This window comes from Nipponia nippon, unplaced genomic scaffold (genome assembly GCF_047370975.1).
Source record: "Nipponia nippon isolate SJK-2023a ecotype South Korea unplaced genomic scaffold, ASM4737097v1 scaffold_3, whole genome shotgun sequence".
Classification (NCBI taxonomy): domain Eukaryota; kingdom Metazoa; phylum Chordata; class Aves; order Pelecaniformes; family Threskiornithidae; genus Nipponia; species Nipponia nippon.
In genome coordinates this window covers 4,453,512-4,471,084 of record NW_028262347.1, presented here as the reverse complement: position 1 = coordinate 4,471,084, position 17,573 = coordinate 4,453,512, and the positions used below count along the sequence as shown (strand labels likewise).

General features: G+C 42.4%; 1 protein-coding gene and 1 long non-coding RNA gene across 12 annotated transcripts in view; one reads left to right on the top strand and one right to left on the bottom strand.

The window, feature by feature from the left end:
* The window catches only part of LOC148054486 (uncharacterized), a 144,651-nt gene that overhangs the window by 30,669 nt on the left and 96,409 nt on the right, over positions 1–17,573 (bottom strand). For 5 of the 11 annotated variants that reach the window (XR_015706852.1, XR_015706853.1, XR_015706855.1 and 2 more), the window contains exon 6: positions 5,973–6,091. The exons of 5 other annotated variants lie outside the window; for them this stretch is intronic. Coding sequence is in view for 1 of the 6 variants with exons in the window: in XM_087767490.1 (XP_087623616.1) it covers positions 5,973–6,091 (119 nt within the window). In the remaining 5 variants the exon portion in view is untranslated. Of the gene's footprint in view, positions 1–5,972; positions 6,092–8,607; positions 8,816–9,997; positions 10,282–15,011; positions 15,174–15,465; positions 15,988–16,190; positions 16,372–17,573 lie in introns of all 11 variants that reach the window. One more of the 11 variants, XR_015706862.1, reaches the window with a different exon arrangement.
* On the top strand, positions 7,880–8,631 carry LOC148054487 (uncharacterized). The gene is made up of 3 exons (XR_015706877.1): positions 7,880–7,957; positions 8,049–8,294; positions 8,468–8,631. It is a non-coding gene; the product is annotated as an uncharacterized LOC148054487 (long non-coding RNA).

Sequence of the window (17,573 nt, the reverse complement as noted above, 5' to 3'; positions counted from 1 at the left end):
CCTACCCAACGTGGTACCCACTATTTCAGAAACTAAATCCTATAAATGTCTTTTTGTATCCACCGCCAGCACGCAGAGCATCTCGTATGTTAACTCAGATATGGAGAACGTACACAGCAGAGATGAGAACAGTACCACATTTTTAAAAACAGAAGGAAAAAAACCAGCAAAGCAGAACAAGATACCAAACTCAACCCTGGAGGATGAACAGGTTTGAGAATATTTGTGTTTAACATTTGTTTTGCTAAGATTGCAGAAATGCTAACAAACTACCATCGTTTTCAGAACAATCCTTTAAGATGCACTTGTAATCGCCACGTTACAGATAGCAAAGGAAGGACTGAATGAAGTGGGTGTAAGGTGACCCGAGTTCAGTGTTTTTACTGAAAAATGTGGCTTACTTCAGGAAAACTTCCGCTCCTTTTGCCTAAACAAAATCTGGGAAGCCACAGAATGGAAACGATTTCAGACAGCCCTAACATCTCACGTCACTGAGATGTGAATTCTGTCTTTTAATGAACAGCAGAAAGCAAAGGAATGAGATAAACTGGGAGCTCCAGACCACGGTTCCCAACACATATGGCGAAGCGGCGAGGAGACCCATTAAACGTTTCAAGCTCACTGACCTCGCAGATTTCTCCAGGCCAGGGCTAGAAAACAGAGCAGCTGAATGCTTATTCCATTCTCGAGGGAACTGCTGGCACCCTGCTCTCTATCTCCCACTCAAAGGTTTTGATACCAAGGAATAATCAGCAGCTTTAAGCACACATCGGAGACAGGCAAAAAAGTAGAGTGATTAAAGTCAGTGAGAGACTAGTTGAGCGGAGACCCCAGCGCAGAGCATCAGGCACGTTCAAGAGCCTCACTGCTAATGATTTCACTGGGAGTTAGGTACTCAGACACCTAAGGACACAGGTTGTCAGAATTTTCCTCTTTACATTGCTATATAATTGGTAACAAAGGTGGGAACAACTTGCCAGCTTAGCTTGTCACATCATCCTTATGAAAGGGTGCAGAGGTACTGATGAGAAATGAGGATTTTCTCCAGGACTGAAATACACAGCAGACACAGTGGCAGATGGCACTGGATGAACTGAAAGGGAACTGAAAAGTTCAGGGTATTTTAGAGAAGGTTCACGTAAGACTAAACAAGGTAATGGCTTAAGAAATACAGAATAGTGAAGAGAGACAAAAAAGTACTCCTATTCATCCTCCTCCTGACACACGGAGATATTCAATGAACTGAAAGGATTATAAATATTGAGGCATTTACATTATGGTCACAACTGAATACTGACTGGTCCCAATGCATTGGCACCTGCACAACGCACATAAAGCCACCGCTGCCCTGCGCGGTTTGCAGTCTGAAGGGTGAAGGAATACTCTCCTTGCATTTGTTTAAATGCAAAGCACAAATGAAGTGTGGCCCTCACAAGAATATGCCAAAGCCAAGACCTGTGAAGGGTTAAGAAATCAGATCTTTGGATAGGTAATGAAAACATCCAGGATTATTAGATTAGTTAGTATGAAAGAGTAGGAATAAGCCCTCGAATCTTTGGTAATTGTCCTCTATAAGGACACTGCTCCCCAAAGTCTCTGGTACTGGCTGCTGTTGGAGACGTTACCGGAGCAGACAGACCACAGGTCCGAGACTCTGCCGGTCCCCTGCTCCTAAGATACAACTCAGCTCTGTAGCCTAACGTTTCAGAAGCAAGCACGCTACTGAAACAGAGTTTGGACAGCGTTTTCGAAGCTGCAGGGCCCATCAGGCCAGCCCGTAGCTCCTCATTAAAAAAGGCAACAAGAAACAAAAAACCAACCTCTTTTCCAGGCGGTGAATGACACTAGCATGAGACTGACAACTTTCAGGATGAGGTCACCTCCGTTTCCCTTCAGAAATGAAGCTAGCCAAGTACAATTCACAATAATTAAAAAACCCTTTCACAAAGGGACACTATACTTTTATTATCTCTGTTGAAGCCTAATCAAAAGCATCACAATGGGCTTGTTGATTATTTTTTTTAAAAAAAAAAAACAAGATATGGTAAAAGACACAAAGAACCCAGCAATTAAGAACAGAAACCCAATTTTCTTAGGTGCTGTAGTATTTTGGCTCAAAATACATACTGTCCCCTACTTCCCTAAAAGAATAGCTCACTACTTACTAGTCAGCCACAGCAAAACATACCGAAAATTCTAATTTACAAAAAAAATGCTTAATGGGTAAATAAATGCGCTCCTGACACCTTACATGGGAAGCACAAGCAATAAGCTGTAATCACACTCATGAAAAATTATTGTCTTTGGGTCTAATGATTTTCTTCTGCACAGGGTTCCAGCTGCATAAAAATATTAAGTTTCTTTGCATCCCAATTTACTAGTATAAATTCTGAGATGTTCACGGCAAGAATGTGAACTGGTTTGTATTTCAAACTATTTATTATTCATATTTGTTTCGCCTTATGTGCCAGAGGAAAAAAAACAGTGGCCTAACCACGAGAGATCCAGCAGCATCTGGACAGCATTTCAGCCCAACACACACAAACGTCTGCTGCTGGGTGAGCAGAATCGCTCTCTAGACTTCAGTGATAAATTGCATCTCCAGCGACTACAACAGGAGCTTGGACACTTAAGCGAAGATTTAGTTGCCTGAACACAGCACCTTTGCCTCCTGTCACTGTAGGTGATGTACAGTGGCCTGCCTGGCGCACATAAAACTCCCACGACACTCGTGTCGTACCTGCCAGCCCTACAGCTATGTCCCAGATAACCTAAGGTGCCTCAAAGGCACCAGACACCAATATGCAGGCTACTGAATCCTATATCCTTGGGCACTTGCGGACATATATGTGCAGATATATTACGTTGTCTGGTCTTTTTATCAGAGCCAAATCCCACCCAAGTATTCTGCTGCACACCTACAGTGTAATAATAGTTTAAAAAACCCTTTAACATGTTTTTATTTTTGTTGTGGACATTAAAGGTCCCACTGCTCTTTATCAGGAGAGACATTTTGATATTGGTGTCTCTACCTGTACGCAGGCAGAATTGCCAGATCAGATTTACCAGCAGAGCTTTAGGGTGCAGATTAAACCTTGGCAATTGGCTTTCACCCAGAAACTTGAGTGCTTAAATCACTTCTACAGTGTGATTACTTAGAAGAGATTTACAGTTGTAACCCCAAAGTGACCCTGCTGCTATGCAGTACATGCTACGCGCTTAAGTGCTGCCTACAGCAACCCGAGAAGCGTTACACGGGCGCATGGGTCCTCCTCTCCCAGTAGCACAGGTGAACGACTTTCTTGAGATCAAGCAAATTTTAGCACAGAAGGATTAAGTCTAGGGAACTGGAAACGAGAGGGTTAAGTGGCAGGCGTGCAGGAATAGACGGGTGAGCCACGAAGCGGGTGGGTGCAGCAGCAGAAGCCCACCTGCCCACCGCCCCGTGCCGAGGAGCAGGCGCCCGCTGGAGAGAGGAGAGGTGCCAGCCAGCGGCCGAGAACAGCAGCGGGAAGGAAACGCACAGTCTTAAGCAAGAGGTCAACCCCATTCGAACGCATCCGCATTCAAAGTGTGGTTTTCCGACGGACTGAACTCCGCAAATCCCTGCTGGTACCAAGGGGCAGCTCGAAAGGCTGAGGGCCACGGACCGAGGATGTTGCGACACGGGCAGATCATTCCATCACTGCTATTTCATATACATTTACAGCTGGGCTGAGTGTAAACAGGGAAGTCACGTGGCATCCGTAGTGTCACGCAGTGACTTCCTTAGTGTCACACGGGCTTAGCACATCGACTTTAACATCTATTAGCCCCATACGGTGTCTGCAAAAATGGGAACCTTTAAGCAGCTCTCAGCCATCCTCCATGACTCAGGAATCTGTTTCTGGATGCTAGCGCGTATTTTCCACTTCCTTTCCCTGCAGTGTATATAACAGAAACGAATCTGAATGCTGACACAGTAAGTAGATTGATTGCAGTATTTTGTCTTTTGGACCGAGTCCCAATTTTAGTCTGATCTGGTTCTCAGATAGGAGGTTGTACCTTGTCACGTAGTTTGTAAAAGCAGTTGCTACACTGATTTGACTAGATATGCAAGGCTGTGCATCTGCATATCAGAAAGCCAGATCGTGCACACTGCAGATGCATCAAATTTTCTCAGAATAATAAACTGGAGACTTACTGAAAACAATATCGAAATAATTTTATGGGCTGCTTCCAAACATACAGATATAAATGCAGGTCAAATTTGCAGAGAGTGTTCAAATTTGCATCGTCATGTTTCAAAAGCAATTTGAAAAGAAAACATTTTCTATCAGTTCAGAGAACAGGCCTGGGAGACAGCAGATTAGGACCGTTTTCTCCTACTACCACACCGCTGACTGTGGATCGTGCCAGGCTCGGGGAAAAACTCAACTTTCAATCAATTACCCAAACCACAGGTGAAATTTTCCAAGTGCTCAGCATCCAGAAGGTGTCACCACCAGCTGGAATTAAGCACATAGGTGCTGTCTGCTGCCTGGTACTTTGAAAAGCTGGTCTTTTAAAGGATGGTTATACACTTAAAATGGAAATTAATTAATCAGTACGTATCAGCAGATAGAAGCAGTATAAGCAAATATGTCTGAAGTACACAAGCAGCTCAGAAGCTCCCTTTCTCACATACCGTACAACCAGCAATTCACTGTCCCTTTTCCAAAGTCAAGCTAGCACATAATCTTCCTTTTTTGTAATACTGCTTATGCAGCAATACCTCTGTTACAAATTTTGAGAATGAAAAGGTTAATCTCCAGTTATTTCATATTGTAGCTATCCTATTCTTTGACACAATTTTATTAACGTTATTCAAGAAAGAATGTAGCCTTGCTAATGTAAATGGCAATACGACAATTACTTGTACCTTTCAACGGACGTACCATTTGCAGACAATTTTTGACAGGAATTCACACCCTATGATACAGCTATGATTTGGTCTGCACATACAATTTTAGACCAAAACTTTAAAGCTTTCAGGCATCTCCCAAAGGATGGGAGAAAAGAAGGTCTTCAGATCCCTTACTATGTGTTAGTTGGTTAGCATTTCTTCTAGTAAATGAACCGTAACATTTTTAAGCAGACAAATTATTCTCTCACAAATGGATTCGTTCTACTAGACCGAGCAAGACAGACAAATAGCGAAAACTTATTTCTGGCAATAAATAATAAGCTGCTTTGAACTATTTTTCAGACCAGAACTGCACATGAACAAGTCCACGCACAAGAGTCTCTATCCACAGAACACAGTAATATGTAAAAAGGATGCCGTGAATCTTAATGCAAAGGTGTGTGACATATCTTCCAGATGGGAAGCATTACAAAAATGTTATTAAACACTCACATATTTTTAATATTAGGCAAATGAGACATCTTGCACACAGCTACGGTTTTAGGGCAGCAATCACAATTGAAACGCATGGCTGACCGTAGGGAGAAAAACAAAAAAAATTCAGACAAAACCACAGAATCACAAGGGATAAGTGATGTATTTTTTACCACCCTCCTTGCCCTACCCCCATTTCAGCATTTTAAACAGTTTCAGTATGCTAAAAAAAAAAAAAAAAAATCTTACTTCTTCTTTAAGCTGTCTGGTTGTTTTCCTACAGACGCTATCTCAGCATTACACAGTCGATACAGCTAACAGCATTAATTGCTTTCTTTTTACTGAGATCAAGCAAGTGATTCCCTTCACTTTCTCTTGAGCAAACAAACAAACAAACAGAAAAAGTCCAGGTAATGAAGATATTAGAACACAGCATCTCCAGAAAGAAAATCTATTTTACAACAGCAGGAAACAAATAAGATAATACGGATAGACTACAGACAGCCTATGTCAATTTTGTGTTTAGAATACTAGCCGAAGGGCTCAGAACTCTATGGGGCAGAATTCACGTGAAATAAGCCAAGCAAAAGGGATGCATTTCTGAGCAACGCACCTTTTGACCACGTTGTTCTGAACTTTCTCTGTAGTGTCTAAAATATACTGCTCCATCGTGTAATCCCAAGCCTTGAAAAAGTAAACCTCCTCTCCTGTAGTAGCTTCCTGCACCTGCCCCTACAGGTAATAAAGGATTAGAAGGATCAGAATTGCAATGTTTATGAAACTTTTTTTTCTGCTCAGCAAGAAGCTTATTTCTTATTCTTAAAATGAAAGGAGTGGCTGTATTTAAAAAAAAAAAAAAAAAGGAAAGAAAAACAACATAATGAAAAGGAAGCACACACCCATATGGAAAAAAATGGCAAAAGACGAAGCATGCTTATTACAAATGCTTTGTAACCTTGTCACCAACAAAAACAAACAATTAATTAAACAGAAGGGAAACTTCAAGGTTTTCGTTCCTGTGTGTTCTCAGAATCTTACCACTGTCCGCACTTCCATCAAGGTCGCATGCTGCTCGTGTGATCGTTGTGGTAAGTTTTAATATCAGGCGTAACAGAAAACAAACTTCTAGTTAGGATTGCAATCGTAAATATTTTAAGTGTCTGTGCAATCCCACAGATGGCAACTACGAGCAGTGTTTTTGACACAGCAACTCAATTCCTGCAGTTCCTAAAGCACAGACAAAGCATGTGTAAACACTACCAGGATTTCTGCTTATGTAAGAAATGCAAATTTGGGGCTTTGACAGATCTACAACCCAACAGGCTTGTATTAAACATACCCACACATTCCTCTGCACCTTACTTCGCACAGTTACTACAGCATTTGAACATCAGCAAGAGATTTGCTCTGTTTTAATGGTAAGAAACATCTGCCTAAGCACAGCAGGTGATTTCTGGATTTGTCTCAGATAAAAAAGAATAAACACCAACTACTGTACAAGCTGGCTTGGCTACAGTTCAAAACCTTATAGGAATTTTAGTTTGCAACAGGTGACCATGTTCAAGATGAGAAAGATTTCACTCCTTGGTTAGGGATACTTTTAAAAGTTACCAATACCCTGACAGATTTTCCAGACATCTGTGTAACCCAGTTTTATAAACTTCTGCCTGGCAATGAAAAACGCAGCGAACACCACGGAGCTGGCAGGAGTTATTAAACATGCCGTAACACTGGGCTGGCATCTCCTTCCCAGAATCGCTTCCAGAGCACGATGTGGGTGCAACCACCGACTGACACAACCTGCGCTAAACCCACCCATGTACAACGCGACGGAGAGCGTGGGGTTAACGTGCTCCTCACAGCAGGCTGCTCTGTTCCAGGTCTTCATCCTGCTGTTAACCACGTGCAGACAAAGCAACGTAGTCTTCATCAAAAAGTAGGGGCAGCAAGGCGAAACTCTCACCTTACCTAGCTACTGGATGCAAAAACCTGCAAGGCCTGGTCTCTAGTAGGATTTTTCAGTACAACACCGTGTATTGGTTATTCCTTAGTAAATACACAACTTTTTGGCAACTAAGATAAAGCCTGTAACTTCCTGAAGCAGTCATTCACCTCTATCTGGGCTTCAAAAGGACTTGCTCTATTACAATAAATATTGAAAATGTACTGCGCCCAACTTAATATAACTTAACAGGACAGTAGAGCCATTACCTTAAACAATAGCCCAACTGTACCTGCCCAGAGGGAGGTCACGGCTAGGGTTGTAACTCTCCCACAGCACGTTAAAAAGTTACGTATTAGTCATGGTGAACTATGTCCAGCCTTACAGCAGTTATAGTAAAAGATCCTAATAAAAGCCAGGTCAGTCAAGGTTTGATAATGACTTAAAATTACTTCCACATCTCATCCATTAAAATGAAAAGATCTTCAAGTTTGGGAGATGCCTTTATGCTGATGTGCTCTGCATTTGTAATTCCACTGTAATCATCATCTTTGCACCTTTTTTTTTGTCAGGTAGCTCCTTCCACCTGTAGCTCTTGGGTCATTTCAACTCTTGGGAATACCCCTACAAACTGCAATGCTCCAGACACACTAAAGGTCTGTTGTGCTTCACCTACTTTCTCTGTGACTTTCTTAGAACCAAAAAAAACCCAGCAAATAATAATTACGGCCTTACGTATTTCTGCAGGAACACTAGCAAAATGCGACTGTCTGACCAAGGTGAAGATTACTGTTTACTGCATGCACAGACACGGTGAAGTTTAGGCAGAGTAAATGATGTGCCACCCGAACGAGCCGGACGCAGACCAGTGGAAAGCCACAGAGGTCTCGAGGGTCTGCCTGCTCCCCTGCACACCCCACCTTCCCTCCAGCAGCGCCGGCCCTCGGTCCTCTCTGCACGCCTCGCGGGGACTGGCTGTTACCAGTCTTTCAGGTATCATCACGGAGTCACGCTGCTCCAACTTTTTTGCTACATACCTACCCATCTACTCACCCCCTCCTACCTCCTCTCTCACTTGCCAGTCTAATTACCCGCCCACTCACATTTTCTCTTACTCAATCGGTAACCCACCCATTTACATGTTTTTCATTCATCTCCCCGTTCAGCTACACAACCTGATCCTCAAATACCTTCAATCCACTCACTAATAGTAATTTTACCTCCTATGATACGCCCGTCCTCGCCTCTCTCATCAACATCCCAACCCTGCCTTGGCTTCCCGGTGGCTTGAAGGAAGACAGCTTACCGCCCCAAGCTCCCAAAGTCCATGAGGCTCCGTGAGGTCAAGCTCTCTGTGCCACACCAATGCTAACCCACTCCTGGGATCCCTTCTGAATGAGGCAAACGCTTTCTTCTGACACAACACGGCTGGATGGTGGGGATGAGCTGCCTTTGCCAGCTTCCAGATGTGCTGTGGCTCCGGCGGGCACTCAACGCATGCCCTCGCTCCCACCCTACAAAAAACCTTTATTTGGAGTCTGGCAACACAACCCTCTCATCCTTTGTGGTGCTCTGGAAGGAAAAACAGTAGTAATGCTTCAGAAACCAGAGGAGGTCTGGGATAAAGGTGCTGGATCATGATCATAGGCAGCTCCAAATGGACTGGCTGAGGCCAGCGTGGCCATGCGTCAACACACACCAACCGGCCTGCCTTCTCATGGGGCGAGAGCAAAAACAATGCCCATTTGTCCTCTTTACGGCCACGGAGTATTTATTTTGGGGGAATATTGATCTAGCTCTTCATGGTCAAGACAAGGGAAAACTTTGGAGACAACCCTGCTTGGGCACCCGAGGCTTCTGGTAGTGAAGACCAAGCCCTGAAGAACAAACAACAAACAAGCCTGAATCCCGCCAAAACAAGTGAAACTATAAAAAGAAACGATAGTTATGAAGTGAAGCAGCTTTGAGAAAAAGACAGGATAATGGAAAGCTGGAAATAAAAAAAAAAAAAAAAAAAAAAAAAGACTCAGCACTACAACTTTCACTATTTCTGTCACTAATGGAAAACTGTAATTTTTTCATTTTCCCTGTAATGCCCTCTGCAGACTTGCCTGCACACATCGCTTTCCCGCAGTTTAAATGCCACAATAAAACAAAAAAAAAAATCACTTAAGTTATACTGTCATAACTCCCCTATATAAAAACATTTTCATTTCTAAGTAAAATTGGCATTTTTGGGTAATTTTCAACAATTTCTCAAGTGACATCAGAACAGACCACTCTTATATTGGAATAAAATATGCATCTGAGAAATTATACTATTAGCGGTTCGGTTTAAAACCTATCTTTAATCAGTGTAATTTTCCCAAATCCTGAAGAACTGAGCATGCAGCACTTAAGGTAAGTGATACACCTAATATTCAAGAGCACGTAATACTATTCCGCTCATATTTACAGGCTGCTAACACCACAGAGAGAAGAATTACTGAAAGATGAGAACGTAGACTTGAAGTAACATGGTGAAACAAAGAAATGGAAAAATTTAGGCCAAATATCAGGCAAAGAAAAAATCTCGCCATCAAACTTTGTGGAAAAGACTCCAGAAGATCGAAGTGGAAGGCCAAGTTCTTAGAGTATCTCTAGCCATAAACCGCAGGGAAAAAAAAAAACAAAAAAACATAGCAGAAAACATGTACTGGCAAGACGGCGGTCTGGATGATCTAATGCACTTTCCATCTCTAACATCTATGATTCTGTAATTCCATAGGAGCGCTTAGCAGAGGGCTGGCAAACTTTCGTAGCAACTCAATCGTCTGATTATTGTGTGATAATCAAAGTGTTCAATTAAAAGGAGGTCCTTGTCGCTGGATGCTGTAGCTATGCCACGCCACTCTCCTTCAAAGTTGCGCATTACGTTGCCAGTAGAGAGCCTGATCTGAATGGCAGGCGTGCAGTAATTACAGAGTTGTGGGTAGCTCTCCTAAATAGGCAAAACAGAATTTAAGTAATTAAAGAGACAATCATCATCTTTCTTGCAAAATGCCCGGGGTCAGCTTTTGACAGCGGATTTGATAATACAGAGTTCAACTTCGTCAACATTTATGCATGCAAATAACTTCACTCATACATGCAAGTAAGCCTTAATGTGGTTGGATTTATACTATACGGCATTTTTAACTATTTACTCTTGATTTGTGCGCTGAGAAAATCTTCCCTTAGGGTAAAATACCAGATTGTTTCTCAGATCATGTGCTTTGTTCGCTATTCTCAAGTTTTTAGGTAAGCATAGAGAAGAAAGCGCAAAAGGACATATGGCACGAGCACACCTTTTATGTTTAAAGCATGTGTATGAGAAAAACGGATTATAGCAATAAGAAGTTTAAGAATCAGGAAGATTAAGAGAAAAATGCAGAAGCAGCGAAAGACTCCAAAGCAGAATTGTGGAAACAGAAGGGCAATTTGCGAAGCTGTTCGAAAAAACTCCAAATTGATAAATGTCATGAGCCTATAAGGTTCTATAAATATTCTTTCTATATTATTTATTTACATTGATGACTAGAAATTTTAGTAAGGGATGGGCTCCTCCTAGCCACTGTACAGTGTTATTAACCCCACTCTTAAGTACTTAGGCTCTGAACAGAAAATGGAAGTACAAAAGGGGTACGTTGACTACTCAACGTACACAGACGCTTAAGTGAAATACAGACACCTAAAATCCAGATGCCAAAGGAAAACAGGGAAGACTAAAAATCAAGAAGTTGCTTGTTTTGGAGAACATGGTTAACTTGGCTCTTGCTTGAGCTCCATGATTAAGAGACAGGGGAGGTGTGGTGTCCTGAACAGGTTGAACTGAACTTCACGCAGGTGTCACCGAAAGGGACGGTCCCTTCCCCATCAGTACTAGCAGTCATGCAGCTATGCAATGAGTTGGATCATTTCTAATTTTCCCAAAAGAAAGAAAAGGGAGAAGAAAAATCTAGTTTTCAACCAGATGAGCAAATTGAGCTGGCTCACCTCAAGGCCACACGGTCATCAGTGATGACCGTGGAAGAAGCTAACCTCGAAACTGCACGTGAAATCTGCAGAGCAGTTCAATTCATTAGGTACACTCGGGTCACACTAAAACATCATCAGTGGCAAGACGACATGTAACAATCCCGGTAATCCAAAAACACGTCCACAGAAGATAATACCGTCACCTTTAAATAGTCACCCAATGGTAAGAGCTCACCTGGGAAGCTGGGCACTTTTCCCCCTGCAGATCCCACCTCCTACAAAGTCCTCGAACCAGCAGACTTCAAGCGGAGCTTGGGCTGCTTTCTGCCCTCCCACTGGAGCTGGGCCAGCGCAGAGAGGAATTCAAAACTCACAAAGCCATAAAGAGAAAGCACTGGAGGGCAAGTATGACTCCATGAGAAAGATTCCCAGGAGAAGGGGTAGAGTCCTATATTCTGGTCCCTTCTCCAGGAATTGCTCATGCCTATTGCACTGAAGATTAGATAAAACGTATACATAGCTCCTTTCATACTAAAGCTTGAAAAATACACCCTATGAGCTATGTAAATACACTTAAGAGCCAGTGAGAGCTCTGCCCTAACAGGAGAACAGCATATACCTACCTGTATTCTTGGAAATATTTTTATTTTTGGTGGGCAAAAGTAAATCAAAGAGCAAAGCTGAGATCTTCACAGTTATGACTCACTTCTGCCAACCTCATGTTTTGGCAATAAAACTGCACATACACTCTCACAGGAGCCTGTAATAACAGGTCATATGGGGAATTTCAGTAGCCGCTTAGGTCCTTAAAGTTACAATTCAGGTGCCCAAACTTTGATTAGAAGTTAAAAACACCTGCTAGCTTCCATGTGCTGCAGCGGCGAACCCCTGAAGTCACAGCACGGCATGGCAGCACTGCCTAGAGGTGGCCCGGTTTGCCAGCAGACATACGGGAAGCAAGCAAGGGAACTGGACACCAGAGATCACAGCACACAACTCTACCCTGAAAATGCACAGATAAACGTGGCTTCTATTCGTACCTCACGCTGCTGGTACACATGCGTTTTTATTTGGCTCAGTGAATATTTTTTTTTTTTTTTAAACGTTGGTATTACCATTCTAGTAGAAAAATGGAAGAGGAAACGCTCCTCTTTTCCAGGTGCAATTTTGAGCTCACCATTTTGTATGCAAACTTCAGCTGCAAACTCTCCATTTGGATAGCTACAGGCCATAAAGAACTTAACTCAAAAAATTTACAAAACGAACAAGAAAAAGCCAACAGATTTGCCGTACCTTGCCTGTGAACTTTCGCATGGGAATCCCTCAGAAATCAGCACAATGAACATTATCAAGACACTGCGCAGACCTAAAACATCAAGCATTGTGCTGGTTTAATAGAAGATAACGTACTACACACCTATGCATCTAATTTCAGATTGTATTAGTGTTTTCCTTATATGCAATTTATGGCTTGTGTTTAAAAAGCTACCATTTATGACAAAGGGGGTTTCTTGTTTTTTTTTGTTTGCTTGCTTGCTTGGGTTTTGGTTTTGGGTTTGTGTTTTTGTTTTTTTTTTTTTTAATACAAAATCAAATCTTTCACTAATCAACATAAGAAGTGGTATTCTGCTTCAGAGAGAAAGTGCTGTTAAACCTGCCTCCATGTGCTGCTTTTGTTTCGCCAAGATAATCACCAAAAGCATGGAAAAATGTAATCTCTACACCACATATTTTAGATTCTCTCTATCATGTTAGGTGACCTTTTAAAAACTGCAAGGAAACGGAGCTACTACAAACATACATGTAAAAAAAAAAAAAAATCAGGTTTCAAAAATATGATTTTTTTCGATTGTTTTGGGTGTGAACCATCCCCGTGCACTGCATCAATGGTAAGAGCCCGCTCCCCACAACAGGCGATTTTGAAGAGCAGCAATTTCCCTGTCCCGCAGGTGGATGGGGGACAATGAACTGAAGATCTAAGGCTCCTCCTCAAACAGGCCCTACTTGGGATTTCTGAGTAAATGAAACTGCTCCAGTGTAAGCCTGAGGAAATTTGATCCACCGCTTCAACACAGGTTTAACAGTTAACAATTTAGGGGCTATAAAAATTCGCAACTTCCTTTCTTTTTATCTTAAATGATAAGAAAACAATGGTTTTTTGTTTTTTTGTTGCCCTTTGTTTTTTAAAAATAAAGTCCCTCCTGAGAACATTTTGATAAGCTTACGGTTAAAGAAATGATTTTCAGAAGATACGCGGTTAATTCACCAAAATACCTGGCAAAAATCTAACTTTGAATATCTAATTCATATAAAATTCTCCTTTATTTGTTTAATTCAAGTAAAATATTTTCCTCCGCCCTTTCCTTTTCATACATAGGCTTTTCACACCCACATAACAACCAAATGACTCTTCCCTGACCCTGCCTCCCACGCCTTTTGGTACAACTGCTCGCGAGAAAGTCACCCCGCGCTTGAGCTCTTCTCCCAAGATCCAAAGGAAGCACTTAAGGAAAGGAAATCCAGTACGATGCTAAACCTTCCTTTTTTTAAAAAAAAAAAAACAAAACAAAACAAAAAACCAAACAACCGCTGGGTTTATTTGCAGTTCCGTAAGGACGCGTGGTGTACAACTGCCCTCTTGGTTGCTGTTTTGGAAAAGAGGGGGGAAAAAAAATATCCGCGAGCGCCTCCCTACAACTGCCGACTCAGGCGGGTTTGGGAACGCAAGGCGTCCCGGTGTCACCCACCCAGGGAAGAACGGCAGCAGCGAATCTCTCCCTTTGTGGCGGACGGTTAGGACACAGCACCAGCAATTCCTACAGCTGGTGCCTGGAGAGGACCTGTCACAGAGCACGATAAATTCGATAATCGCTATTCTGCTTTCCCCATCTTCTAATCATCTATGCGTTCAAAACGACGTTCTGGAAATCCAAGAGCTACAGTATCACTTATCAGCATCCTCTCTAAAAGGTGCTGGTAAAGCCCTGAAGAAAAGTTAAATAACACTCTCCTCACTTTATCAACAACTAAGAACAAAAAATGACTTGCCCAAGAAGCCCCCCCTCCAAAAATCCCTCTCAAAACCAGTGGCAGAGTTAACGGCAGATTCAGGGAGCACGACTTCCAGACGTAGCTCTGTCAGCCAAGGCGATTTCTTCTAGCCAACAGTATGTTAATGATTTGGGTTTTCTGAGAAACCACTAATTGATATCTTTTTCCTTGGGATTTACAGAGCCACTTAAAAATAACATCGTTTCTATTCTAGGCATATTTTAGGAAAAGTATCATTAGATTTAATTCCAGGGATGGACATCTGATTTTCATGTGAAATTCAAGAAGACTGAAGCCTTGTTCATTCAGTGAAGCGTAACAGGAAAATTACAGCGTGGCCATGACTCCAGGATGACAGGATCCCAAAGCTGGAGGGCTGGCCCATCCTCCTTGCTCAGCACCAACGTTAGCAGAGGTCTGTAGGTTAAAGGTGGGAGGGAACAGCAATTTCAAATCGTTTTTGTCGACCTGATCGACAAAGTTTCCCTCCTTATTTACAGACTCTCAAACTGCGGCAGGCCAGCTAGCGTTTTCTGTAAAAGCTGCTCCAGTGAAAAAACGAATACCCATTGCCACATTCAGAAAGCTGTTAAAGAGCCTTCTTTCAATTACATTCAGCAAGATACCATCTTAGCACTGAAAATGAGAAGTACATAAACTTACCAATGCATTATCAGCAGAAGCATCAGAAATAAAGTTTACGTGCTATTCAGTAGTCAGCACCTCAGCTCCTTCCTGGCACAAAATAAATCCCACAGGCAGCAGGTACTAGAACCGTCTCTCCTTTGCTAGTCATACCCGTACGCTCACAGACGTCTTCTGAATCTGCCACCAACAAAAGAAACCACAATAAGACTGCTTCCCTAACGCTTCATAACTGAGTCAGTAGGTCAACAATTCCTTCGGTTTAGGAGCCAGACCAATTCCCTTAAACACCCCTTTTTTTTTTTTTTTTTCTGATGGAGAAGCCAACCATCTCCTGCCAGTGGCAGCCCATCTGCTTCCAGAACAGAACCAAACCGCTCCAAACCACCACCTCGTTTTGGCGCAGACATCTGTCCTGACGCAACTCCATTTTGTCTCTCACGTCTGGGAAAAACCACGAGAAAATACTTACAATTGAAAGACAGTCAGCAAGCTGCTCCTTGTGCACCTTGCACGCTGCTGCCGGCTCTCAGCCCACGTTCTCGTTTCCCATCCCCGGGAGGGAGTGGCATGAAGAAGGGCTCTTCACGTAATCCCAGACCTATCCCCAGCCTGCCTCGTTCCATGCAAGCACAGAATATCCTGCGTGTGCATTTCAGGCGCACTGCTCGAACAAAGAGAAAGCTCTGAAGCTGCTATCCCTCTTCCCGATCCATGACTCAAAACGTCTGGTTGAAAATTGGTTTCGTAATAACCCTTTACTACCACCTACTCACATCACAGAGTGATTGCAGCAAATGCACAGGAAATCACCAACGAGTGCCAATGGAGCTACTATTCCAAGAACTAGCTCTTTCGGTTATTCCTTCATCATTTGGAAACTGAGATGCTTTTACTTTCCCTATTGCACAGGATATATTTTTCTTAAGAGGAGCTTTTAACTATGATCCTGTAAAATACTTTGTTGATAAATCACCAGCTGAAAACTTGCCCACTGTAAAAAAAAAAAAAAAAAAAAAAAATTTCACAATACTCATTCCAGAAAATACAGTAAGTCCTTTCTGGAAATAACTCACTGGACAAAAATCAAGAGGGCAGAATTAATTTTCAGAGACAGTTTGCATCCTGCAGAGCACACAAAGACGGTGTAGTCAGCCACGTGCCTTTCTGACCACCAACAGCAGACCCCTGACTCACCCACCACAAGATGAGTCGCTGTGAATGATTTCCTCTTCTTCCACGCTCCCCCGGGGTGCTCCCTGCCACCGGCATATCCTGAGCCTAATCCCGACTTTGATGGAAATTCCAAAACTCATCTCGTAAGGCTGTGGCCACCAGCTAACGATGCAGCCATCTGCCAGCTCCTGCTTTGAGTCACCTGTCAGCAATACAAAAGGAAATTACTCAGCAGCGAGCACGTGGAAGCCCACTGCTACGGTCTCTTGCGTACCCCTTACAGGAATACAAAATTCTGGAGCGCTCAAATCACCCTGAAGGAAAAGTGTTCTGTTCTGTAGCACTAACATTCAAAAAGGTGGAACTTGGTTTAAAGGAAAAAAAAAAAAAATAAAAAAAAAAAATGCCGGGACTGCAGACAGAGAGCATTTCGGCTGGGTTTTCAATGCCAGCATCGCTGAAGCTGCCATGGAAGGGGGGACAAAAAACAAAAAAAAAAAAAAAAAAAAAAGAAGACATTTCACAAACACTAGACCTTCACTGTGCGTGACAAGAAAAATAATTAAAACAACTGAGAGAACTAATCTGTGGCTGCTTAGGAAGTTAACTCTTCGAAGGAAGTGATTAAATAAGAGAACAAAAGCAAAGTGTTATGTTTATCAAACAAGTAAACTTAACACATGCGAGTGCTTACTCATGTAAGTAAAGACCGAGTACTGCCACAGCCCTCTCCGCAGGCGTAGGTTCACACATGGCGGGGATCTTATTGATTATTAGGCAGTTACTATTTCAAAGAAATAAATCTTCTAAGACATACGAAGCACTACTTTGCCAAAATGCCAAACACTATCAGGCAGCAACAACATCCTGTGCCTCTTTACGAATTTCCCTTTATCTAACTGCTATTCAGGACAAAATTAAAAAGGATTTTCCTGAGGAGACCTGATTAACCACTACAGTATTTACAAATTCAGTCCAGCGACAGTCATTTTTTTGTTTCCTCACAAATTACGCAGCTCACAAATTCAGCCCTCCGAAACAAGACTCCCAACTTCTCCCAAAAAAACAGCCAACGAACAGAAGACAGTTAGTATACATGACACTTTGAATCTTCAGGGATTTCACAAAAATTAATTCATACTAAAGATCTAATTGTCTAACCTGCTTCTGCATGCAGAAAGAGCCAGACCTGGTGCCTCTACGCTGGGGGAGGGAGACACTTCTTGTTCCTGTTTCATACTTGACTTTTTTCCTGCGCAGGAGATGATCTAATTATTCAACGTGTCAGTATATTGCTTCACCCTTTCTCGTGTGTCTCCTTACATTAACATATTTTAACAATTCAGCTCATTAGGAAGGAGGCGAGGAACAAAACGGCAAATTGTCCTTAAAAATCAATTACAA